Genomic DNA, 26071 nt, shown 5'->3' on the forward strand with positions numbered 1-26071 from the left:
CCCCCCCCTTCCCCCCCCCCCCCCCCCCCCCCCCCCACAGGAGGAATGCCAGGGCCTGGTCACAATTGCAACCCTGGTAGTTCCAGTGCTGTCAGTGTCTCTGTCCAATCTTGGCAGGGTTGGGTCCTGGGCCTGGATTAAACTCTTAACTATTAATTGGTCTTCAGAGAGTCCAGAACCTGGCTGTATGATCTAATCACAAAACTGGCCGAACAGATTTACAAAGGCTTTGGCACCTAATAGATGTGAGTTGTTTTATTTTAGCGGTGTTGTTATCTTATGTCACGTTCTTTTTCCCTTCAGCGATGCACCACCCCTATCATTTTAACAGCAGCGGAGTCCTCTCCTGGGACTTCAAAAACGAGGTAAAGATCTCCATTCCTTGGTTCCTGGGGCTGGCGTTCAGGACTCGAAACTCAGATGGGGTGTTGTTACAAGCCCATGCTGGACAGTATACCACCATACTATGCCAGGCAAGTCTACAGCATTTTCTCATCACATAGGTGCCCTATAGATGTGGCTTATGTCATCTATATCTACCTTATTCCTGTACCTACAGCTGGTCTCTGGCCTGGTCTCCTTCTCTGTCAGCCGTGGCTCCTCCAAAACCTCCACCCTTCTTCTGGACCAGATGCAGGTGAATGACGGGCGGTGGCACGACCTCCAGTTGGAGCTCCGCGACGTCCGCAGTGGGCGTGACACACGTTACGTCGTCACCATCATCTTGGATTACGGCTTCTATCAGGTAACATGGCAATAGATGTAATCTGTCAGCACATATGATGCACCATTTTCCATTTTTGAGCAGGAACTGAATCCAAAGGCCAATTCCAGTCTACAAATGTATATATAACCCCCTGCAGTAATTGCCTTCCACCGCATGATGTCCTCAGTCTTTAGGTTGAATGACACCCAGAGCCATTCAACCCAGAAGACTGAGGACATACTGTGAGTGCAGGTTGTCATGCCTGATAACTAATAAAGTTTTGTTTGTCCTGTCATTCTTTAGGATACAGTCGGTGTTGGTAATGAGCTTCATGGACTGAGGGTAAAGCACCTCTACGTTGGAGGCATTATAGGAGCCAAGGAAGTGCAGAATGGACTGGAAGGCTGTATACAGGTGAGAAACACAATTGCTCCTTACATTGGTGGTCAGTGGGAAGAATGCTCCTTACATTGGGGGTCAGGGGAAGAATGCTTCTTACATTGGGGGTCAGGGGAAGAATGCTTCTTACATTGGGGGTCAGGGGAAGAATGCTTCTTACATTGGGGGTCAGGGGAAGAATGCTTCTTACATTGGGGGTCAGGGGAAGAATGCTTCTTACATTGGGGGTCAGGGGAAGAATGCTTCTTACATTGGGGGTCAGGGGAAGAATGCTTCTTACATTGGGGGTCAGGGGAAGAATGCTTCTTACATTGGGGGTCAGGGGAAGAATGCTTCTTACATTGGGGGTCAGGGGAAGAATGCTTCTTACATTGGGGGTCAGGGGAAGAATGCTTCTTACATTGGGGGTCAGGGGAAGAATGCTTCTTACATTGGGGGTCAGGGGAAGAATGCTTCTTACATTGGGGGTCAGGGGAAGAATGCTTCTTACATTGGGGGTCAGGGGAAGAATGCTTCTTACATTGGGGGTCAGGGGAAGAATGCTTCTTACATTGGGGGTCAGGGGAAGAATGCTTCTTACATTGGGGGTCAGGGGAAGAATGCTTCTTACATTGGGGGTCAGGGGAAGAATGCTTCTTACATTGGGGGTCAGGGGAAGAATGCTTCTTACATTGGGGGTCAGGGGAAGAATGCTTCTTACATTGGGGGTCAGGGGAAGAATGCTTCTTACATTGGGGGTCAGGGGAAGAATGCTTCTTACATTGGGGGTCAGGGGAAGAATGCTTCTTACATTGGGGGTCAGGGGAAGAATGCTTCTTACATTGGGGGTCAGGGGAAGAATGCTTCTTACATTGGGGGTCAGGGGAAGAATGCTTCTTACATTGGGGGTCAGGGGAAGAATGCTTCTTACATTGGGGGTCAGGGGAAGAATGCTTCTTACATTGGGGGTCAGGGGAAGAATGCTTCTTACATTGGGGGTCAGGGGAAGAATGCTTCTTACATTGGGGGTCAGGGGAAGAATGCTTCTTACATTGGGGGTCAGGGGAAGAATGCTTCTTACATTGGGGGTCAGGGGAAGAATGCTTCTTACATTGGGGGTCAGGGGAAGAATGCTTCTTACATTGGGGGTCAGGGGAAGAATGCTTCTTACATTGGGGGTCAGGGGAAGAATGCTTCTTACATTGGGGGTCAGGGGAAGAATGCTTCTTACATTGGGGGTCAGGGGAAGAATGCTTCTTACATTGGGGGTCAGGGGAAGAATGCTTCTTACATTGGGGGTCAGGGGAAGAATGCTTCTTACATTGGGGGTCAGGGGAAGAATGCTTCTTACATTGGGGGTCAGGGGAAGAATGCTTCTTACATTGGGGGTCAGGGGAAGAATGCTTCTTACATTGGGGGTCAGGGGAAGAATGCTTCTTACATTGGGGGTCAGGGGAAGAATGCTTCTTACATTGGGGGTCAGGGGAAGAATGCTTCTTACATTGGGGGTCAGGGGAAGAATGCTTCTTACATTGGGGGTCAGGGGAAGAATGCTTCTTACATTGGGGGTCAGGGGAAGAATGCTTCTTACATTGGGGGTCAGGGGAAGAATGCTTCTTACATTGGGGGTCAGGGGAAGAATGCTTCTTACATTGGGGGTCAGGGGAAGAATGCTTCTTACATTGGGGGTCAGGGGAAGAATGCTTCTTACATTGGGGGTCAGGGGAAGAATGCTTCTTACATTGGGGGTCAGGGGAAGAATGCTTCTTACATTGGGGGTCAGTGGGAAGAATTCTCCCCTTACAGAAAGCTGGAAAGATCATTAGTGTCAGTGGTAACTTATCACGAAGTCAGAAATTGCTCATTGCTTCTCCCTCATTGCAACCTCTGTAGGAACCCTATGCTTCCAGTGAACCTTGGTAGTGAAAGATTGCATTAGACAGTTGTCACCAGAACAGGGGTCTCCATTGGAGGATTCATCCTCACTTCCTGTTGCAGTTACAAGACAGACAACAATAAAAACATGACAGAGGTCTAACCCTGCCACGTTCAACCCGAAAAAAAACAAAAAAGGTTTTTGCTGTGGACACTCAAATGTTTATATTTGGAATCAGATTTTCTAACCACCTTCTTCGTCTTTGTAAAGGGCCTCCGTCTAGGCGAGACATCGAGTGGGATCACTTTGCCCAAACCCAGCAACATTGTGAATGTTAAAACCGGTTGCAGCGTTCAGAGTGCCTGTGATCCCAACCCGTGCCAGGGGAACAGTTCATGCGTGGACACGTGGCTGGGCCATACTTGCGTTTGCAACCCAGGTATGTGACTCAATGGGTTATGTAAAAGCAATACACTGGATATGAAGTTTGTGGACAGGAAGTGGCCGAAAGGGATGGAGGAGATCAGCTGTGCTAGCTGTGATACATTGTGCTTTAGCAGACTAAATGTCATCCTGTTATGGTAAGGATCCGATTCAAGTCCTAGTAACAGGAGGGTTTTGTTGCCTCTGCAGGTTATTTTGGGGAGAACTGTGTGGACGTTTGCCAGCTGAATCCATGTGAGAACAAGGGGCTGTGCCGTCATCAGCCAAACTCCACTCCGGGTTATACCTGCGAGTGTAGCGGGAGCCACTATGGAAGATACTGCGAGCACAGGTAAGAAGGCGGCTCATTGTAGATGAAGGAAACATTATCGTAGGGCCGCAACAACGAATCCATTCAATCCATAATAATGGCAACTATTCTCATTATCGATGAGAGAGAGAGAGAGGAGAAAGAGAGAGAGAGAGATAGGAGAAAGAATAGAGGAGGGGGGGGAAGAAAGAATAGAGGAGGGGGAGAGAGAGAAGGGAGAGGGAAGAGAGAGAGAGGAAGGATAGAGGAGGGGGAGAGAGAGAATAGAGGAGGGGGAGAGAGAGAGAGAGAAAGAATAGAGGAGGGGGAGAGAGAGAGAAGAGGGAGGAGAGAGAGAGAAAGAATAGAGGAGGGGGAGAGAGAGAGGAGAGAGAGAGAAAGGAGGGGGAAGAGAGAGATGAGAAAGAAGTGAGAGAGAAAAAGAGGAGAGAGAGAGGAGAGAAGAAGAGAGAGAGGAGACAGAGAGAAGAGAGAGAGGAAGGAGAGAGAGAAAGGATAGAGAAGGAGAGAAGAAGAGAGAGAGGAGACAGAGATAAGAGAGAGAAAGGATAGGGAAGGAGAGAAGAAGAGAGAGAAAGGAGAGGGAAGAGAGAGATGAGAAAGAAGTGAGAGAGAAAAAGAGGAGAGAGAGAAGTGAGAGCAGAGAGAGGAGAGAAGAGAGAGATTTTTTTAATGCAACCAATCGACTAAATGAAAAAATAATTGGGCAACTAATCGATTATGAAAATAATTGTTAGCTGCAGCCCTACACTATAGCAGGTGCCCTCGATAAACTAAGGTGAGGGGGTGGACATCAGATTGCAGAGCTCAGAGAGGAGGAAGGAGAAGCAGCACAAGGAGCCAATTATCTGTGCTGTAGTTTAAGGAGTATTCTGATTGGAGGAGAGAGCAGAGAGATGAGCACAGCAGTCTTCTTTTCCTTTCACTATTCAGTCACAGGTAAGGGGAGGGAGTGAATTCCTACTTAACTGCAGCAGAGAAAAATCAGGTCTCCTCCACTGCCAGACAGACATGAAGACTGCTAGGGCTGTGTGGTGTGGCAGAGCTGTGTAAACCTCAGGACTGGGAGGACAGCAATACAGTTCCCTTATATGTATGTCATCCGTGTATTAAGCTTTAAATAAAGGCGTGCTGTGATTTCTCCCATAGAATGGATCACCAGTGTCCCAAAGGTTGGTGGGGGAATCGGACCTGCGGACCGTGCAACTGTGATGTCAGTAAGGGCTTCGATCCAGACTGCAATAAAACAAACGGACATTGTCTCTGCAAGGTATGGAGGGACACTGACACGGGCTCAGTTCAGTATTGTACACGCGTGTGGGTTATGGTTATCTGAAAAGCGGCATTAATTTATTGGGAGATTGGTTGATTGAATTTTTAACCTCTTGCTGTTATTTTTGCTACTTAAAGCAAAACTTCTGGGGGGGATGACATATATAACGCAGTCTGTCGCTAGAATTAACACAGCAGTGTTTGTCCCCCCGTAACATAGTTTCATTACCTTACCAGTAGGTCTGTTATTTTTCCACTTCCTGTAACAAGGTGACAACGCCTTTCGCTCTGCCGTGAAATTGCACAGAGGCAGATGCATAATGGGATTTGCAGTTTCACCGCAGCTGGAAGACTGGAGTTTGACCTAGAGAATACAAATATGAATGAATCCAGAAAGAAACGGCGGCATTCCATAAAAATTTAACGTGGATGTAACTTTATTGATTCAGACAGAAGAGAATACCTAACCTGGACCCCCCTCCTTCGACACTTTTCACCCACAAGGCAAGACGATCGCTATGGTTAATCCCAGACAATGACTCTATGCCTGTCTGTCCAGATTAATAAAGTTACACCCGCTTCTTCTTTCTGGATTTACTGGTAGTTGGGCCATAAGCCTGGCTTTTGGCCTCCAGCATTCTCAGAGGGTGACCCCGTATTATGGGCTTGCTAGCGGGTACAGGAAGGTGCTTTGCGATGTTGCCGCTAGCCAAAAAAACCTTTATTTTTCCCATGGTCGGTTTTCAATGTCTTCTCATTGCAGGAGTTTCATTACCACCCTAAAGGAAGCGATACCTGCCTGCCTTGTGACTGTTACCCCATTGGCTCCTCCTCGAGGTCATGTGATGCAGATAGCGGACAGTGTTTCTGCCGGCCCGGAGTGATTGGACGCCAGTGCAACAGCTGTGACAATCCGTTCGCTGAGGTCTCGCCAAGTGGCTGTGAAGGTGAGAACCGGTGGGAGGCGCGAAAAACAGCACGAGGGCAGCTAGAGCAGATATAAAGCAACATGTCTGAGGGGTAAAGAGGGGCATGCAAACTACATAGACCTGACTTTCCATAGAAATACAATACAAAGACAAAAACATGTTGGTTGCAGTTGGACGTCAGGCTAACTTTGAACCTGTGGTCCTCCCATTCATGGCAGAGGGAAAGGTTCACTTTAATGGCTCCGTAACCAGCATCTTATAGTTAACTTTGTTTTCACTCCCCCACTTCAATTGTGATTCAAAGCTTACAAGGGCTGCGGACCCTCTCCCTACCCCCTCTGCGTGACCACAGTGGGTGCCTGAGTGACTAATTAAAAAGCATCAGCACTGTCACATGGAAGGTAGGGAAATCAGTCACATGCTACGTAGCTTGTCATATGTCTTTGGTCCAGCAGCTGATCGGAGCAGCAAGGGCGCAATAGAAATGTACTGCTGGTGGTATAAGCCACCATCAATGTAATTCTGTTGCTTTGACCCCTCATGACCCAAGCACGGGTTCATATTAACCCTTGGGTTCATCTTAGCACTCCTATCCCCCATGCCCTGAACCTTAACCTCTGAGATTTTTCAAAACCTGTACTTACCTTGCTCTTGCTGACAGTATTCTGTGCTGGTTGAGCTAAAGAAAGTCGCACATCTGTTTTGTTATTTTTGTACAATGCTTCAAAAAGTTAATCGTCAGTTCCATACAGTACATACATTGCAAGCCGAAGTACATAACCCTATGGCAGATGCTGCTCTATCTTCACTGATGCGTTTCACCTCCACCGGGGCTTAGTCATATCTCTTTTACTTACCTTGATCCAACAGCTGCGGTTCCTCTGTTTGTTTACATCCAGTGCAGGTCTATACTGTCCTGGTCGCACCTGCACATTAGTCCCCCATAGACTTCTATGGGGCTGTGTTCCGAGGCCGGGGACGATTAGAGATCGTCCAATAGAAGTCTATAGGGCTATAATACGCAGGAGTGACCAGGGCAGTGCAGACGTGCACGCGCTGGATGAAAACTAACAGTGAAAACACGGATGTTGGATCAAGGTAAGTATGAATATATGGGAAGAGGGTAGGTTAGGTCAGTTGAAGAGGGCAGTACAGATACGAGGGGAGGCCAATAAGTTCTTACCCTCACCATGATCTAGATGTGCTAGGGATCTGAAATGTTGCAGGTTTATAGGTGGATATCTTAGTAATATGCATGGTAATTTTTGTTTTTGTAGGCCGTGGTAAATTATAGTTAGAGCCAAGAGAAATGGAGTAGGTGTCATGCCGGACATTGTTGAATACCGAGCCGTGATTAGGTTCCTCATTTTTAAGGGAAATCTGCCCAAATGATCCATAAATAGATGTCAGCTGTGTATGGAGAGGATTGTCCATGGGCTATGAATCTCTGCCCCATCCACCTTACTCACCTGACATGGAACCTTCAGGGGCAGAGATTCATAGCCAATGGACAATTCTCTCCATACACAGCTGACATCTCCTCATGGATAATTTGGGCCGATTTCCCTTGAAGATGGAGGAACCTAATCACGGCTCGGTATTCAACTTTGTCCGGCATGACACCTACTCCAGTTCTCTTGGCTCTAACTATAATTCGCCAAAAAGTGCCATGCATATTACTAAGATATCCCCCTATAAACCTGCAACATTTCAGATCCCTAGCACATCTAGATCATGGTGAGGGTAAGAACTTATTGGCCTCCCCTCGTAAGTGCTCTTTGTTTTAATGTGCACTTTTCCTCATAGATATGACTTAGATACACTTTTATGTGTCTTAGTCATAGTATGTGGCAGTGAGCTTTTGGCAATAAGGGAAAATGCTATTAAAGAGGGACTGAGAACAAAAACCACACAGGGCATCTACATTTCCCTGCACTCCATCCAAGATGGAGTTCTCCTTTGATTAAGAATATGTAAGTTAACTTAGAGACAAATTCCTAACATTGTATGGCGTTTTCTATAAAACAGAGTGCTGTGCTATATTATAAACCACAACTCCAGTCATGATGAATCTACAAACACAGTAGAAATATGGCGCAGACAGAGAATGAAGTATCAGCTGCCTTTCCCGGTGAAATGCTCAATGTGGATTGTTGGACTCGGACACCCCAGCAGGTGATGTCACAGCGGTGATGTGATAAGTAACCTGTGTCCCTTTGCCTCACAGTGATATACGATGGCTGTCCCAGAACACTAACATCGGGAGTTTGGTGGCCGAGGACCAAATTTGGACTCCCTGCTGCCGTTCCTTGCCCGAAAGGCTCCCTGGGTGAGTAAAGCAAGGGCTGCAATCCTGAAACCCAAAAAAATGTTTTAGAGTCTATTATGTCATCATCCTCCTCCAGACTGAGAACCAGACAAAATCTGTCCACCCGCTCAACAGATTGCTCCAAATTAGCATTTCACTGCAAATATTTCCAGCAATGTACGCCAGACTCTGAGCAGAACATTGCTAAACATTGCTGACTGCTGCCTACCTTGTTTATGCGTCGCTGTCAGTCTGCGATCAGGGAGCTGGAGAGAAGCCCTGCGGCTTTTTTTACTGTTGTGTGAGACGCCAGGTAATGCGCTAACCTATTATTGTGAAGCTCAGCGCCTCCTGAGCCGCCGCTTGTCTCCGTATGATGGAAGCTCGGAAATATTCTGCAGTTTTATTACTGTGTGCCCCGTCCTCTAGAGTTCACTGAGTCTTTCCAGGTACTTAAATATTCTGTCCAACCTCCCTCCTTACCCTCTCTTCTCTCACCTTCCTATCTTCCTTTTCACTTTACCCTACCCAACTTTTTTTTAATCTCCCCTCCCCTTCTTTTTTTTTTTAAATACTTTGTTCCAATTCTTCCTTTTCTTCATCCTTTTCATTTTGATACCTTTTTTTATTCACTTTATTTATTTCCCTTTCTATCTGCTTATCCCTTCCCCTTCATCCCCCTCTCTTCTTATCACCTTCTGCTTTTCGCCCTCTCCTTTCTCTCCTCTTTGCTTTCATCTTCTCCCTCCCCTCCAATCACTCTTCCTCTACTCTCCCCTCTAATCACTCTTACTCTACTCTCCCCTCCAATCACTCTTCCTCTACTCTCCCCTCTAATCACTCTTACTCTTCTCTCCCCTCTAATCACTCTTACTCTTCTCTCCCCTCTAATCACTCTTACTCTTCTCTCCCCTCCAATCACTCTTCATCTCCTATCTTCTCCCCTCTTCTCATGTTTCCTCTCTCCTCCCCTCTTCTTTTGTCTTCCATTCTCCTTTCCCTTCTCTCCTCTTTCCTATCATTTCCTCTCCTCTTTCCCCCTCACCTCCCTTCTCTCCTCTTTCCTATCTTCTCCTCTTTCCTCTCACCTTCCTTCTCTCCTCTTACCTCCCTTCTCTCCTCTTACCTCCCTTCTCTCCTCTCCCCTCCTCCTGTCATCTCTTCTTCTTTTCCTCTTTCCTCTCCTCTCTTCTTCTCTCCCCTGTCTGCTATCCTTTCCCCTCTGCCTTACTTTTCCTATTCCCTCTCCTCTTCCTATTCTTTCCTTTTTCTCCCCTGCCCTTTCTTTCTTCTTCTCTCCTCTTCTCACCTCTTTGCTGTCTTCCCTTCTCAGTTTTTTCCTCTCTTCCCTTTCCTTTTCTATTCCCTCTCCTTTCCCCTTTGCTTGCCATTCTTCTTCTCTGCCTATTCCATTGCTTTAATCTGCTCTCCCTTTCCTCTTCCCTCCATGTACTTGTCCTCTCCCCTTTGCTTGCCTTTCCTCTCCTCTCACCTTTCCTTTGCTTTGCTTTTAGCTGCTCGATCCTCTCCTCTCTCCTTCCCTCCACTCCACCCCTCTCATCTCCATTCCTTTTCTTTCTCATGTCCTCTACTGCCCCCTCTTGTATTTCACATCATCTCCTGCCCTTTCACTTCCATCCGTTTTACTCCTTTTTACTATCTTTATTCCTCTCTTCCATTCCCCTCTTTCTCCCTTCCTCCCCTTTCCATCTTTTCTATTCTTCTTTGCTTCCTTACACTAATGCAATGATAATATGTGTCTAATGAGAACCCTTATTAAAGATCAACAGTTTGTGAGAATCAGGGTTCACCGTGTGGTTTTAATTGGTATTTTTCCTCTCCACCCCGTGTCCCGTCTCCACTTTCCTTTCCACATTATTCAGGCATAAGAGGAAGAGGTGAGGATTTGAAATACTAATTACGTGGCTTCCTGACTACATGGTGTTTTACTTTACAATGAACTTGATAAACTCTCCTGCATCCAGCACCCCTAAATTCTCTTGCCTTGCCAACCTTCCCTACAGCTCAGTTATGAAATGTGTTTCAGCCATTCCTTACTAACCTGCTTCCTTAACTATTCCCATCCAAGAGTAAAGAGTTACATTTGAGTGGAAAGTTAAGAATTATAAAAAAACACTTTTGCCAGGTGTGAAACATCAGCATTTAAATTGGTGCAGAGCACACGGACTACCTATTGGGGGGCACCAAATTGAATGTGAGTCTTTACCTTATTTAGATCGCCATTCTGCTCTGTATATCCCTTTGGGAAAGTGTTCCCTGATTCTGAGTGTAAGAATCGCACTCTAGACCGGAATCTCAATTAATGTACTTCAGTGGATGCTGTAAAGACCTGCGGATGGCGCCGCATAAATCAAGGGATAGAAGAATAGGCCGCCAGCACACCAGTGGCCCACTTCATCGTCCCGTCTTTGACATGGGATCACATACAAATGCATCATTTCGAAACTGTATTTGGTTCCTTCGTCACACTATTTTTGCCTGATGATGGAACCGCATAGGGTTCCGAAACATTGCATTTGTATGTGATCCCATGTTTATCCAAGATCAAATAAAGACGGGACGATTAAGTGAACCATCTGGACCATAAGCTGGTGGCTTATTCCTCTATTCCCTGATTCGGAGTCCCACCCTCTGTAGCTGGAAGAGACGAATGCTGCAGCTCGGAGTCACATGGCAAGAGGCCGCAGGGCTGTGAAAAGCAGGTTGATTCCATTTTTTCATGGATTCCGTAAACTGAATGGACGATCTCACTGTAGCACATTACACCATGATCAGTTTATTCTTTGATTTTACGTGTCTGGTGTTTTTGCTTTCCACTCAAAAAGCTTTAATACTAGGGTGGGCATAGCCTTCCGAAATCTGCCCGGATCTCACAGAAGCTTGCGCTTTGAATGCTGCCTTTCCAGCTTGCTGCGACTCGTCATGCGTATGCACTTCTGCAGCGATACAAAGGGTCCTTTATTTGAAGTCAACCTAACTTTCCCCCGTGTCCTCCAGGGGCTGCGATCCGCCACTGCGATGAGGTTAAGGGCTGGATGGAACCGGACCTGTTTAACTGCACTTCTCCGGCATTCATGGAACTCTCTGCACTGGTAAGTCAAAGCGTAGGGAATGTGACAACATTCGCCAGCTACAGTCTACCCTGTGCCAAGGGCAACCCTATTACTGGCCACGTATGAGGGTTTTTTTTTTTAGCTGTTTTAACTGGATTTTGATGGCAATAAACAATCGATTAGTTCAAGGCAACCTGCCAACGACTCTACTATATAAATCTATAAACTGTTGGTGGTACTTTTTCTTGGTCCATTTGATATTTTTTGTAATCAAAAACTGGCTTTAAGGGACTTTAATGAAATGTTGCAGTCTGTAAGCCAATATATAAAGATGCACGCAGAGATGGCTTTAAGTTGTGTTTTTGGCTAAAGCTGGAATCCAGGTACAAAGACTTTCATATAAGCATATTCGTCAATGACCATTATTGATATAAATCCACTTTGTGTGCACCAATGACCAGTTATTACCTTGGAAAAGTAGAAGTGACATCATCACTGTACTGCATATTGCCTGTGCAGAGAGCAGAGCTGTCTCCACCCACTACAGGCTGCCTGCAGAAAACTACAGGAGGGGCAGAGACAAGACCAGTCACTCTGGACAAGGAGAAAGAGCAGCAGTGAGCGGTCTTTATTACAGAAGGGGGCGGAGACTAGACCAGTCACCTTGCACAAGAAGAGAGAGCAGCAGTGACTGGTCTTTATTACAAAAGGGGGCGGAGACTAGACCAGTTACCTTGCACAAGAAGAGAGAGCAGCAGTGACTGGTCTTTATTTCAGTAGGGGTTGGAGACAAGACCAGCTACCCTGCACAAGGAGAGAGTGCAGCAGTGACCGGTCTTTACATGACAGATGTTCTAACCCTTCCACACACTGAGTGTTTGGTCCATCTTTCTTTATCTTGAGGTTCCCCTTTCAGTTTCTGCAGTTGAATGTGGTTATTAATGGGGTAAGCTAAAGCCATGTGTTGTGTTACCCTTCAGCTGGAGCGCTTGGAGAGGAACGAGATTGAGCTTAACACAATTGAGGCCAAGAAGCTGTCCCTGCGTCTATGCTCAGTGACCGACCACATGGAGCAGTACTTTGGAAATGATGTTCACACTACGCACCGCCTGCTGTCACACCTCATGCAGTTTGAGAACAAACAAGAAGGATTCGGACTAACCGCTACTCAAGACGCCCAGTTCACTGAGGTGAGGTCGGCTGGAGTCCTGAACACAGGGGCGATGGTCATACCATTGTGTGGTCCGCCATTAATCATCTGCCTATTGTCATGGCCCTTATGGCAAAATCTTCATTTTTAGGATCAATGGCCTAAAGGGAACCTGTGGCCAGGCTATGCACATTCACATATTTGCATATTCTTAACAAGCAGCATAAAAATTAGGTTTTGGAGCATTTAATTGTCAGTTCTTCTGGTCCTCTTTATGCTGCTCAGTTCACTCTGCTCCCCCCATACCTCCTGCACTGTGTTCACTTGAGCTATTAGAAGGCTTTTGAGTCACTGCTAGAAGAGAAGAGCAGGATAGGCTGAGCTGCTGAGTCCCTGCTTGGAGGGGGGAACAGGGAAGGTTGAGATGCTGCGTCACTGCTAGAATGGGGGAGTAGGGGGAGTTCAGCTGCTAAGTCAATCCTAAGATGGTAGAACAAGAAATGCTGAACTGCCGAGTCGTGACTGGGGGAGAAGAAGGGTAAGCCGAGCTGTTGAGTCAGTGCTGTGTGGGGGAAACAAAGCTACTGTGCCACTGCTAGGAGAGGGAGCAGAACTGCTCTATTAATGCTGGGTCAGTGAACGGCGCTACTGAATCACTGCTGGGAGAGCTGAGCTGCTGAGTCAATCCAAAGAGGGTAGAGCAAGAAGAGCTGAGCTGCTGAGTACTACTGGGTGAGCAGAAGGGTAAACTGACCTGTTGAGTCAGTGCTGTGCGGGGGGAAACACAACTACTGAGCCACTGCTTGGAGAGGATGCAGAACTGCTCTATTAATGTTGGGGCGGTAAACGGAGCTATTCAGTCACTGCTGGGAGGGGAAACCGGGAGAGCTGAGCTGCTGAGTCACTGCTAGAATGGAGGAATATGGTGAGTTGAGCTGCAAAGTCAATCCAAAGAGGGTAGATCAAGAAGAGCTGAGCTGCTGTGTCACTACTGAGGGAGCAGAAGAGTAAGCTGAGCTGTTGAGTCATTGCTGGGTGGGGGGAAATATAGCTACTGAGCCACTGCTAGGAGAGGGACCAGAACTGCTGAACTAATGTTTGGTTGGTAAACAGAGCTTCTGAGTCACTGCTGGGGCGGGAAACTGGGAGAACTGACGAACAACTTCAGTGCTTCTGATTACCCTAATATACAAGTCTCTAGATCAGCTTACAGAAGTGTGCTTATGTTATAGGCAAGGGGGCCATGTCTCTCTGTAGTGCCTGTATGTGTTGCTCTTTTTTTTTACCATAGATCTTGCTGGAGACCCTTTCTCCCTGTAGGACTTCAGGAAGACTGGGCCTTCATTGAAATCAATAGAAAAGAGGCAAACATAAGACGTATGTTGGCTTCTCGGGGTAGAAAAGTGGCAATTGGCCCATTGTAGGGTTATCATTTGTTGTAAGGTCTCTGTTATAAATTTGGGTGATCAAGAGAGCAACTAAGGGCGTTTGGGCCGATGATCACAGAAGTCCACCTACTCTTTCATTTCATGCTCCCAAAATTCATGAAAACTTTCACAGCTGAAAAAACTCCAATGCAGCATGCATTTCACCTGCTTCCTCTTATAATGTATTTAATGTCAGCTGACCTGCTTTCTGTTGTAGAACGTGCTCAAGGCCGGGAGCTCTGTCCTCATGCTTCCTAACAGGGAGCACTGGGAAACCCTGGTACATAGCGAGAGAGGCAGCGCTGGGCTCATGGAGCTGTTTCGGGAGTACACTGGCACTCTGGCCCGTAACATGAAGCTCACCTACCTGAACCCTGTTGGACTGGTGACTCCGAACATCGGTAAGTGTTGAGCAGATATTTTTTTTTCTTTGTGCAGCTTTTACAGTTGTCATTATAGGTTTATGACAGGCACTCGTTAAATACCAAATTCAGTTCACACTTTAGTTTTTGATAGAAGATTTTACTCTTCCCAAGTCTATCAAATTTTTGTTGCTGTCACTTGAACCCATTAAGTAGAATTCCCTTCACTTCCTGTCCCTGTGACAGCAGGATCAGAAATGAGGGGTGCCGTTATCACTGAGACAGAAAGGCTCAAAAGGTAATACAGGAAGAGCTGGTGTTGATGGACTTCCAAAGTGCTTCTTTCAGCACGTCTGTGGGAATGTAAAAGCTGCTGAAGCAGGTCAACTGCCCCTGTAGTAATTTCTGAATGATTTTTAGAAGTGTTTCAATTAATGTCAATAGAACGCTGCGTTTGCCCATCAATGTTTGTAGACACTGGCCCTAAGACGTGTTCATAATAAAATTCAACTTCCTGGTAAGGAGTCTCTCATTTTTAAAGGAGAACTATGGGGTCAGTGTTTTTCCCCATAGTTCTCCTTAGGGTAACGGGAGGACACAAACTAGCATCCTCCCGTCACCCTAAGCTCAATATACCGCGAGCTACAGCTCCCTATATACTGAGACGCCGCAGCTGGAGCGGATCCCGACTTAGACGACGGGATCGGCCCAGCTGCGTGAGTGACAGCTGGTTCTGCCTATCTAGAGGCAGAGCCAGCTGTCCCCGCCCCCTCCCCCGTCCGTTCCGCCAGTCAGCGCTGGCAGATCGGAGCGGGGAGAGGGGAATCCAGCCCCTCCCACTGTCACGGCAGAGAGCCGTGACAGGATCGAGAGGTGAGCGAACGCCGGTATGTGTTCGCTCACCTCCCGATCTACTGAGCCGACCTGTGACAGTCTCATTGTCACAGGTCGGCTAGAACTATGAGGTGAGTGGAAATCACTCGTCTCATAGTTCTCCTTTAAAGCTGAAGTTGATAATCAGTCATGGAATATGGCTTGTTTTACATACCCTCTAGGTTTTCTTCTGTTATATAAGTGAGCTTTAGCTGGTCTGATGAAGTAATTCTTCATTGCATCGTATTGTATTGTTGTATTGTATTGAGTATCATCTCACTGTGTCACCTTTTCTCTTTGTTGCAGTTGTAAATATTGAACGTGTGGACAATCAAATCCCCCCCAGAAGGCATTTCCCCAGATATCACAGCAGTCTGTTCCGTGGACAGACCCCATGGGATCCCCATACTCACGTGGTGCTGCCTGCTTCTGTCCTAAAGCCACCAAAGGTGGAAGGTAATGATGTCACACAGTGCCTGATAACTGATTAGACATGTAAGCTGCGGAAAAAAATTGGTGCGGATATTTCGTTATTTCAGGATTCGGATCCGAAATAAAATTTGGTTCGAGTTTCGGATGAAATCCAAATTTTCATTAGTTTCAGATGAGTTTACGAACATTTGTTGCGAATACCACAGAACACCATATACAGATCTTAATACTAAAGCGGAATCTCCTAGACCAGAATGGCATTCAGGATCCGAATTTACGAATACCATTTGGGAGCTCCAGAAAGCAATATGGGTCTGGGAGCCATATTAAAGCTGAGGCTCCCAGACCCGAATGGCTCTCAAATGCTATTCGGAAATCGGACTCTATTCGGGTCTTGGAGCATCAGTTTTAGTATTATGTATATATAAGTAGTATTCTATAATACGAGCGAATATTCGTAGCGGCAACATATATATTCGTAGGGACCCATATATACATAAAACTAAAGCTGAGGCTCCCAGACCCGAAGGGCATTCGGGAGCTCGGATAGTTCGGATAGCATTCGGGATCATTCGGATGCATTAAAACGAAAAACACACCTGATTGACCAAAAAAGTCACATGTCCGATTCAATTTAGTTTTTGGACGGGATCCGACTTTCGCATTTGAACGCATTTGGATGCATTGGAATTCGGAAATTCAGATGTGTCCAGATTTCGGAAAATTTGTACGAATTTTGATACGGAACTAAACGAATCGCACGTGTCTATAACTGATTGTTAGGGGCAGTGAGCCGGGGTCAGATATGACTGCAGGGGGCTCTCCCACCATATATAAACAAGGTTTTATCTTGAGGTTTCAGGAAAACATAAATAGTGGGAGACTATTATTTGAGATTTTATTATTATTGAGACTAGTACAGCTCTGTAAGGGTTTATAAATATGATTCTGTTATCCTGTCATGTTACAAATGCAAGGACTGCCATTGATGCCTTCCTCCTAGTTACCTGGCTGCCAATACTTTTTGAGCCACTAACCCGTACATTTGTGGGTGAGAAAAGTCAGAAGTCCTTATCTGCGTACCTGCTCTGAGTCAGCAAGTCAACCTATACAGGGTCAGCGATGACAGCCTCCATGTTTCTCTAATGTTTCTGGTAATAGATTTTTTTTCTCTTTTAAAAGCCCCCCCAACAGTTCTACCAACTCCAACCAGCCCTGAAAGTAACTTAACGACTGCTGCTCCCCCACCAAAAAGAGTGATCCCTGATCCGGAGCCCACCGCCACCATCCTTGTCCTGCTCATCTACCGAACACTCGGGGACCTGCTTCCAGCCAAATACAGCACAGATAAAAGGAACCTCAGGTGAGATAGTCCCCATCTGCTCCACAGGCCCCGGGAGGGACGCACAGACTGACATGTACTTCCTGATCTGCATTTCAGTATTGACAGTTTTATTGATTATTAGTTTTGAGGTAGACCTGAACTCAAGAAGTGAAGATTTGCTGTGTTATAGGGAACATCTAGATATGTTAAATTCACATTTTGTCTTAAATTCTTCCTGAAACAAAGCAGTGTGCCTCTCTGGTATGCGAGTGTGCCTCATCACTTCTGTACCTACAGCCTCATAGCTGTATATCTGCAGTGTGAGACCTGAGGCACCGCTGCCTCTGACTGCTAGTCTCAGGAGATTTGTAATGAGATTTAATGATGCCACTAATGTGCTGCACAGTGTTCTCCATGCTGGAGGCTCTGATATAAGGAAACAAAGCCCGGCCTCTACCAAGATGGCCGCCTCCGTACAGAGACACAGTGCAGAACAATCTCCCTTATTGACCGAGCACTGTATACTGTACAGGCAAACTGTTCAGCATACTTTTGTCTTGCCTGAAGAAGGGACTGCCTGGTCCCAAAACGTGGCTTTGTGCATGTGACATCATGCTCAGTCAATAAAGGAGATTGACTGCTATCTACAAATGGAGTGCGAGTGACTTTATAGTAGGGATGCACCGATACCGATACCAGTATCGGTGCCAATACCGAGTATTTGGGTGAGTACTCGTACTCGCCCAAATGCTCTGATACCTAGCACGAGTACTTCCTGTATCAGGAAGCCGGGCAGTGCATCATTACACGCTGCCCGTTTTCCTGATTGGCCGGGAAACGGCTCCATGCTCTCTCGTCACTTGTGATGAGAGAGCATGGATCCGACTTCCCGGCCAATCAGGAAGCCGGGTAGCATGCAATGACACGCTGCCCAGCTTCCCGATTGGTCAGGAAGCTAGCAAATCCGGGAGCCGGGCGCCGTGTAATGACGCAGCGCCCGGCATTCTGATTGGCCAGGAAGCCGGCGTCATGCTCCCTCGTCATCTCATGAATCATAATATTAAGAAAGTGACCTTAAAGCATTAGTTTGTATTGCTTTAGAAAAAATGTGGCCTGCCCCTTTAAGAAAAAGTATCGGTAATGGGTATGCGCGAGTACTTGATCAAAAGTATTGGTACTCGTACTCGGTCTTAAAAAAGTGCTATCGGTGCATCCCTACTTTATGGTATTTTGCATTTTGATGTGCGGAGGCATTCGCTGTCACTTTCGGCACCCCCCATTTTTCATTTGGGCTTTATCCGGTCAGGAGTGCGATTGGATCTACTACATTTTGACAGTGCAGAACAAGGTACGGCTGGTCAGTAATGGGGAGCTGCAGGGAGATCACATACAGTCCTGGTGACTAGTCCTTTACCTGCCTTTTTTCTTTGGGCACAGCTTCCAGAGTTCAGGTCTTCCTTCAAGAAACCCTGTCATGAGAGACGTTGGGCTGCTATTACTGAACTTCCAACATATTACTTACTTGGCTGTTGTGTTGATTCTTTGACTTTCCAAGTCATTGACTCAAACAAGCATGAGTTGCTTCATATGCTGCATGCTTGTTCTTGGTCAGTAGCCCAGCAGGCATTGTAATTAGACACAGCCAGGCAACAAGGACACAGCTTCCACAGTACAGGTCCTCTTTATATTAACCTATTTTTTTCCCTGCATGGGCAAAGCACAGCAGGTTCCCTTTAACAAAAGTGTTTGCTATATAGGAAGCTAACGGATGGTTCAGCTCAGCTACCTCTGTCCAGAACTAAAATATCAACCTGTTATGCTGCAGTATAATTATACAGTGCGATTAATATATTTATATATTATTTGTATTATTATTATATATACTTTTTGTTTCTTTTAAGGCTTCCCAAGAATCCAGTGATAAATTCACCCATCGTGAGTGTGGCCATCCTCAGAGATCAGACCTTTATCGATGGAGACCTGGAGGCACCTCTAATATTAGACTTCCAGCTGCTGGAAACAGTGAACAGAAGCAAGCCCGTCTGCGTACAGTGGAACCAGTCCATCCAGTACGTCTTCATCCTCTTATATCTCTCCCGGCCCAGCAGAACATCTACTGACTTTATATCTTCTGCACTCTCTGTAACAGGACAGACCCACAACAATGTCTGCACCACACAATCAGACCACAGCCAGCAATACATTCACAATATCTAAACCCAAAAACAACATTTTCCTATATTGCAGCTTACCAGTCCTTAGATGTGGTGTCTGCATTAGTTTGCTTTTTTGCAGGCTAAGTACATTTTCCAGAATTCTGGTGTCCTTGTAACTCCAAGCACAGAACATATTTTCAGTTTTCCCACCTACCTTCCGTGATCTACAAAAGAAGGCCTCACTATGTAATGGAGAGGAGGAGTGGAGGTGGGATTAGTAGTCCAAATCAGGATAGCAGCCTAGGGTAGCACTCTGCTCTTCCATAGAGTGAGTGTTGTCACCCAGGTGAGGTGAGTGTTGTCACCCAGGGACAGGAAGTGTGTTATTTAAAAGCTAACTAGGTGAAAAAACCTCATAAAGAAAAGTAATGCAGCCAGCACATCTAAGGACTGGTAAGCTGCAATGTATTACTTGTTTTTTGTTTTGGGTTTGGACTATACACGGTTGGGTATACACTTTAGCGTAAATCTGAGCTTCATCTGCAGGGAGTGAAAGGTGACAGATTTTGTTCAGATTCTCTTCAAGCAAAAGCCGGATTGTTGTCCATTACAAACCATTTTACAGTTACATCATTTTTGGGAGCTATTGGGTGCTTATTGCACTTGACTGTCATTTGCAGACTGCTCAATAAACCAACTTACTCTCATTGTAAAGGTCATAGAGCAAAACTTTATTCGGAAACACAAAGTACTAAGTCCTCCTAGAACTCATCATCATCATCTCCTTATTCTCTTTGTTTTTAGACTAGACTCCCCAGGAAGCTGGGCAGTGAAGGACTGCGAGATGGTCTTCCGGAACACAACACATGTGCGCTGCCAGTGTTCCCGGTTTGGGAGTTTTGGTGTTCTTATGGACGGATCACACCGAGAGGTAAATTCTAAACAGAAATCCCCGATGGCCCTTAGGGGGCAGCTAAGTGTTTTGGGTTTCCTTCACTGAATCTCAGCTACATTGGTCCCTAGTAGTGATGAACCTGGGCTTCGTGCCCACACTAAGCCCAGGCCCGGCTCAATCAGTTTTAACAGGCAAAGGAAGGGGGGGGTCCCCTGCAAATGCCGCTCTTTATTGGTCCGAGAATGGAGTTGGTTGTCACAGTTGTGAGCGGGCATAGACAAACTCAGGCGAACCAAGGTTTACATCAAAGCCACGCTCATCACTAGTCCCCAGTGCTTAAGCAGGTGAGAGGCTGCGGCTAGTGATTGATCAATTGCCCCTCACTGGACGGCATGGTGGCTGGGACACGGTGACAGTACTAGTTAGGTAATCTCGATCCTCCTGCAACTGGTTATTCTAACAGGATTGTGTGAAATGTTTTCGCCATACACCAGTTGTAGTAGACGATAATAGACCTGAAGGCAAACCGCCTTCTAAACACACAGTGGTAGCAGCATTACTGTGACCCGTAGCAGGTCTCCTGTAAAGAGACGCTGACACTTTGCCAATTCAGCCCACCCCCAACTAGGTATATTCACTCATCCCTGCTGCCTCCCTGAGTCCTCGCTTTGTGGCCCATGGGCTATAAGCAGCGCTTTGGTGCTTGTTATGTGGCCCTTGGACCCCAGCAGACTAGTGGGAGCGGGAACATTGATTTGTAAAGGGGTATAGCAGTGTTCTAACCTCATATAACATGTCCCCAGTCTCTCACTGTCTCCTGCAGTATTTCTTCAGTCTTGACTTTCCTATAGTATATCTGTAGTTTCTGACAGGGTCCACAGTTGAGGCGCCCCAATAACTCGCAAGTTGACAAACTTTTAACCAACTCCCAGGTATGGTGAAGGATGTATTCTTGTCATGTGACTGTACTCAAGCCAGTATATGGCCAGGCCGGAACACTGTCACATTGGGGGGGGGTCAGTAACATCCACCCATGTAAGCTCCAACACCAGCCAACACTGGCGCTTACTCTGCAGTGGTGCTGGTGGTCAATACTGATCACTTGGGCAAAGTCTTGGATACGTGAATGCATGTATTTGTTAGGTTCAGCAACACCCACATGTATAGGTGCAGTTTCTCTTTAAGCGGTGCAATACTTGTTTAATGTATACGTATCTATTGTTTGTCCATGCAGCAACTGGAGGGAGATCTGGAGACGTTGGCCATTGTCACATACACGTGTCTGACCATCTCGCTGGTGGCCCTTCTGACAACATTTGCAATCCTGACATCTCTTAAGGGGCTGAAAACCAACACCCGGGGCATCCATTCCAACATCGCTATGGCACTCTTCTTCTCCGAGCTGGTCTTTCTGCTGGGTATCAACAGCACAGAAAGCGAGGTGAGATGCAGATTTTATGCAGCATGAGGTATAATTAGCGGTGACTACTGCACAACACACACAGGAACCATGGGGAACAGAAGTAGCCCCCCTCCAGAAGGAAGGACAGTGTCAGCACCAATTCAGAGATGATTGGAGGATCTACAGCCGAGTGATACACAAATAAGATACATTGTTGTTCGTAGATAAGATACTTGAATGTATTTTTAAGGTTTAACTCCTGAGTTTGGCGTCACTTTAATTAATGAACCTTAAAAGAGAACTATGGGGTAAGTGTTTTTCCCCATAGTTCTCTTAACGGTCACGGGAGGACATACACCAGCGTCCTCCCGTGACCCAAAGCTCAGTATATCGTGAGCTATAGCCCGCTGCATACTGAGACCGCCGCAGCCGGGACGGATCCCGACATTACTGTCTGGATCCACCCAGCTGCGTGAGTGACAGCTGGCTCTGCCTATCTAGAGGCAGAGCCAGCTGTACCCGCCCCCTCCCTCGTCCCTTCATCAAGTCAGTGCTGGAGGATCGGAGACGGGAGGGGGCAATCCCTGCGGGGCAGCGGTGACTGACAGTCACGGCTCTCTGCGGGGACAGGATCGAGAAGTGAGCGAGCGATGGTATGCGTTTGCTCACTTCCTGATCTATTGAGCCGACCTGTGACAGTTTCATTGTCACGCGTCGGCTCGAACTATGAGGCTGAGTGATTTTCACTCGCCTCATAGTTCTCCTTTAACTCACAATAATCTGTATATGAAGGAAACTAAATGCACTGTGTTAGTAATATTCTCCTCCATCCTCAGTTCCTCTGCACCGTCATCGCCATCCTGCTGCATTACTTTTTCCTGTCCACCTTCGCCTGGCTCTTTGTGGACGAGCTTCACATCTACCGCATGCAGACCGAAGTAAGGAACATAAACTTTGGCGCTATGAGATTCTACCACGCCATTGGTTGGGGCGTCCCGGCCATTATTACAGGTGAGCTGCACGTCATTAGGGGCTGTGAAACATATGCTCGCCTAAAAAGCGATATTTCAACTATGGATGGATTTTGGTGGCAATATATCTGCCTATTTAAAAGAGAACTATGGGGGTAATCTTTTTATCCCATTGTTCTCTCTAGGGTCACGGGAGGTCATATACTAACCTCCTCCAGGGACCCAAAGCTCAGTATATAGCGGGCTATTGCCTGCTCTATACTAAGAGTGCCGCTGCCGGACGGATCCCGACAATACTGTGGAGATCCACCCAGCTGCGTGAGCAACAGCGGCCTCTGCCTATCTAGTAGTTTCTTTTTGAACATCTGCTGGGAAAATAACATTGACTTAAATATTTCATCATTTCAATGACTGGTCCTTGCAGGCTTGGCAGTGGGACTGGACCCAGAAGGTTATGGAAATCCAGACTTCTGTTGGATCTCGATTCATGATAAGCTGGTGTGGAGTTTTGCCGGACCCATCGCTGTAGTGATTTTGGTGAATATTCTTTCATTCAAGAAAATGTTTATTTTGTTTTACAATTCGCTGCAAGTTTCAAGTACAAAAGAGGCATACATTTACACGTGTTGGTGTGACAGTAATACTAGGAAGCCCCGTCTTCAACTATACTCTCCGTACTTCCCGGGGGGCACTATACAGTGATTGTGTGTCTAACAGTTGCCAATAAACATTTATGAACTATTGAACTAGTACAGGGGGGGGAAGGGGAGGGAATAGGGTTCAGCATAACATCGTAGGGGGGAGATCTGGGAGGGAGTCAATCCCGCTGTGAGAGTATGAGGTTGGGTGCCCTCACCCTGAATTGCCCTCACCCAGAGTGCTTGGTGAATATTCTTATTAGCACACAATGTAATCATGAAGAACTTTTCTTTAGCCCCAACTGATACTTTGTAACAATTCTCCTCTCCGTTGTGTCTTCTTCAGCTGAACGGCGCCATGTTCCTTATGGTAGCCAAACTCACCTGCTCACCCGGACAGAAGGAGGCCAAGAAGACGTCCGTCCTGTAAGTCCTTTGTTTCAGACCATTTATATCGCCTGTCCTACTCTTCTACTGCCCACAACGACTGTTCAGATTCTTGTATTTTCTAAATCACAGCAGGGTTCTGATTGGTCACTGTGGATTGTACTTTGGAAGAACAGAGGGGCTCCATTTTGAGAATGAGAGATCTGTGTGTTGCCCAGTGTAACCAATCAGGTTCTTGTATGAACCTCCATTAGAGAAATGACCCCCTGCGGTATGATTGGTTCAGATTGGATAAAGGAGACTTGTATTTTACTTAAAGAGAATCTGTCACTTTGTCCCACTGATACTCGGTGTCGCTGCACTTTGTTGTTCTGCCAGAGCCCTGGGAAATACCCGGTCCTTCCAGGAGAATTTTTCCCCTTCCTTCCCAGATGTAGTGTTTAGGCCAGAGAGGCCAACATGTAGTGAAGGGGAGTAGATTGTATACTTGTGTGACTCTGACACAAAGCTTCTACAGGAATTAGACCCATGGCTCTGACATATGAACAATGTGGTAGGAGAGCATGGCAAAAGGTCATTATCACTGGGTTGGGGGGGAGCTTCAAGAGAACCTGTCACGCCCCCCTCAATGGGCAAACTTCCGTTAAATTAGTATAGCTGAGGATATCTCTCCCTGCTCCTATAGCCGAGCATATCGATCTTCCTGCTCCTATAGCTGAGCATATCTATCTTCCTGCTCCTATAGCTGAGGATATTGATCTTCCTGCCCCTATAGCTGAGGATATCGATCTTCCTGCTCCTATAGCTGAGGATATCGATCTTCCTGCCCCTACAGCAGAGGATATTGATCTTCCTGCCCCTATAGCTGAGGATATCCATCTCCCTGTCCCCTGTAGCTGATGATATTGATCTTCCTGCCCCTATAGCTGAAGGTTTCTATCTTCCTGCCCCTATAGCTAAGTATATTGATCTTCCTGCTCCTATAGCTGAGGATATCGATCTTCCTGCCCCTATAGCTGAGGATATCTATCTTCCTGCCCCCATAGCTGAGGATATCTATCCTCCTGCCCCTATAGCTGAGGATATCCATCTCCCTGTCCCCTGTAGCTGATGATATTGATCTTTCTGCCCCCATAGCTGAGGATATTGATCTTCCTGCCCCTATAGCTGAAGGTTTCTATCTTCCTGCCCCTATAGCCGAGGATATCTATCTTCCTGCTCCTATAGCTGAGCATATCTATCTTCCTGCCCCTATAGCTAAGTATATTGATCTTCCTGCTCCTATAGCTGAGCATATCTATCTTCCTGCCCCTATAGCTAAGTATATTGATCTTCCTGCTCCTATAGCTGAGCATATCTATCTTCCTGCCCCTATAGCTGAGCATATCTATCTTCCTGCCCCTATAGCTGAGCATATCTATCTTCCTGCCCCTATAGCTGAGGATATTGATCTTCCTGCCCCTATAGCTGAGGATATTGATCTTCCTGCCCCTATAGCTGAGGATATCGATCTTCCTGCCCCTATAGCTGAGGATATCTATCTTCCTGCCCCTATAGCTGAGGATATCTATCTTCCTGCCCCTATAGCTGAGGATATCTATCTTCCTGCCCCTATAGCTGAGGATATCGATCTTCCTGCTCCTATAGCTGAGGATATCTATCTTCCTGCCCCTATAGCTGAGGATATCTATCTTCCTGCCCCTATAGCTGAGGATATCTATCTTCCTGCCCCTATAGCTGAGGATATCGATCATCCTGCTCCTATAGCTGAGGATATCTATCTTCCTGCCCCTATAGCTGAGGATATCTATCTTCCTGCCCCTATAGCTGAGGATATCTATCCTCCTGCCCCTATAGCTGAGGATATCTATCTTCCTGCCCCTATAGCTGAGGATATCGATCATCCTGCTCCTATAGCTGAGGATATCTATCTTCCTGCCCCTATAGCTGAGGATATCTATCTTCCTGCTCCTATAGCTGAGGATATTGATCTTCCTGCCCCTATAGCTGAGGATATCGATCTTCCTGCTCCTATAGCTGAGGATATCTATCTTCCTGCTCCTATAGCTGATGATATTGATCTTCCTGCCCCTATAGCTGAGGATATTGATCTTCCTGCCCCTATAGCTGATGATATTGATCTTCCTGCCCCCATAGCTGAGGATATCGATCTTCCTGCTCCTATAGCTGAGGATATTGATCTTCCTGCCCCTATAGCTGAGGATATTGATCTTCCTGCCCCTATAGCTGAGCATATCTATCTTCCTGCCCCTATAACTGAGGATAGCCATCTCCCTGTCCCTTGTAGCTAAGTATATTGATCTTCCTGCCCCTGTAGCTGAAGGTTTCTATCTTCCTGTCCACAGTGACCAATCAAGACTTTTGCACCCGGTGCTTTTCAAAGCATTTCATTGGATGCCAGCTTGGAAATCTTGCATGTCTATAGAAACACTGAGCATGTATATTGTATAAATATCTGTGTGTACTGTAAAGGAACCGAGTGTGCGAACGATATACCGGAGCCAGTACTGTATAAGCAGTCCGTCTGTTTTTTTAAAGAAGAATTCATTTTTATTTATTTAGATTGATTATTATTGTATATATCTTCTATGACTTGTCACACGTATACATTGATAGATGGGACCCCCACCCATGGTGTTATTTCTGTTTGTGTTAAAGGGGTTGTCCACCTTCAGTTGACTTTACTGATTTGTTTGTATGAGCCAAACTTTAAATCGGAATTGAAGGCAAACATCT

General features: G+C 46.4%; 1 protein-coding gene across 1 annotated transcript in view; it reads left to right on the forward strand.

Annotated features, from left to right (window-relative positions):
* Positions 1 to 26071, forward strand: part of LOC108797960 (cadherin EGF LAG seven-pass G-type receptor 3-like) — a 111430-nt gene that overhangs the window by 29513 nt on the left and 55846 nt on the right. Inside the window, exons 8-26 of the mRNA XM_018569648.1 lie at positions 304 to 473; positions 560 to 745; positions 1010 to 1120; positions 3231 to 3399; positions 3594 to 3735; positions 4864 to 4984; positions 5750 to 5933; positions 8143 to 8244; positions 11242 to 11336; positions 12278 to 12487; positions 14092 to 14275; positions 15416 to 15565; positions 16736 to 16904; positions 18767 to 18934; positions 19826 to 19952; positions 21151 to 21357; positions 22155 to 22329; positions 22714 to 22826; positions 23274 to 23353. Of these exons, the coding sequence (XP_018425150.1) occupies positions 304 to 473; positions 560 to 745; positions 1010 to 1120; positions 3231 to 3399; positions 3594 to 3735; positions 4864 to 4984; positions 5750 to 5933; positions 8143 to 8244; positions 11242 to 11336; positions 12278 to 12487; positions 14092 to 14275; positions 15416 to 15565; positions 16736 to 16904; positions 18767 to 18934; positions 19826 to 19952; positions 21151 to 21357; positions 22155 to 22329; positions 22714 to 22826; positions 23274 to 23353 (2863 nt within the window). The remainder of the gene's footprint in view (positions 1 to 303; positions 474 to 559; positions 746 to 1009; positions 1121 to 3230; positions 3400 to 3593; positions 3736 to 4863; positions 4985 to 5749; positions 5934 to 8142; positions 8245 to 11241; positions 11337 to 12277; positions 12488 to 14091; positions 14276 to 15415; positions 15566 to 16735; positions 16905 to 18766; positions 18935 to 19825; positions 19953 to 21150; positions 21358 to 22154; positions 22330 to 22713; positions 22827 to 23273; positions 23354 to 26071) is intronic.

This window comes from Nanorana parkeri, unplaced genomic scaffold (genome assembly GCF_000935625.1).
Source record: "Nanorana parkeri isolate BGI_ZX_2015 unplaced genomic scaffold, ASM93562v1 scaffold1372, whole genome shotgun sequence".
Taxonomy (NCBI): Eukaryota; Metazoa; Chordata; class Amphibia; order Anura; family Dicroglossidae; genus Nanorana; species Nanorana parkeri.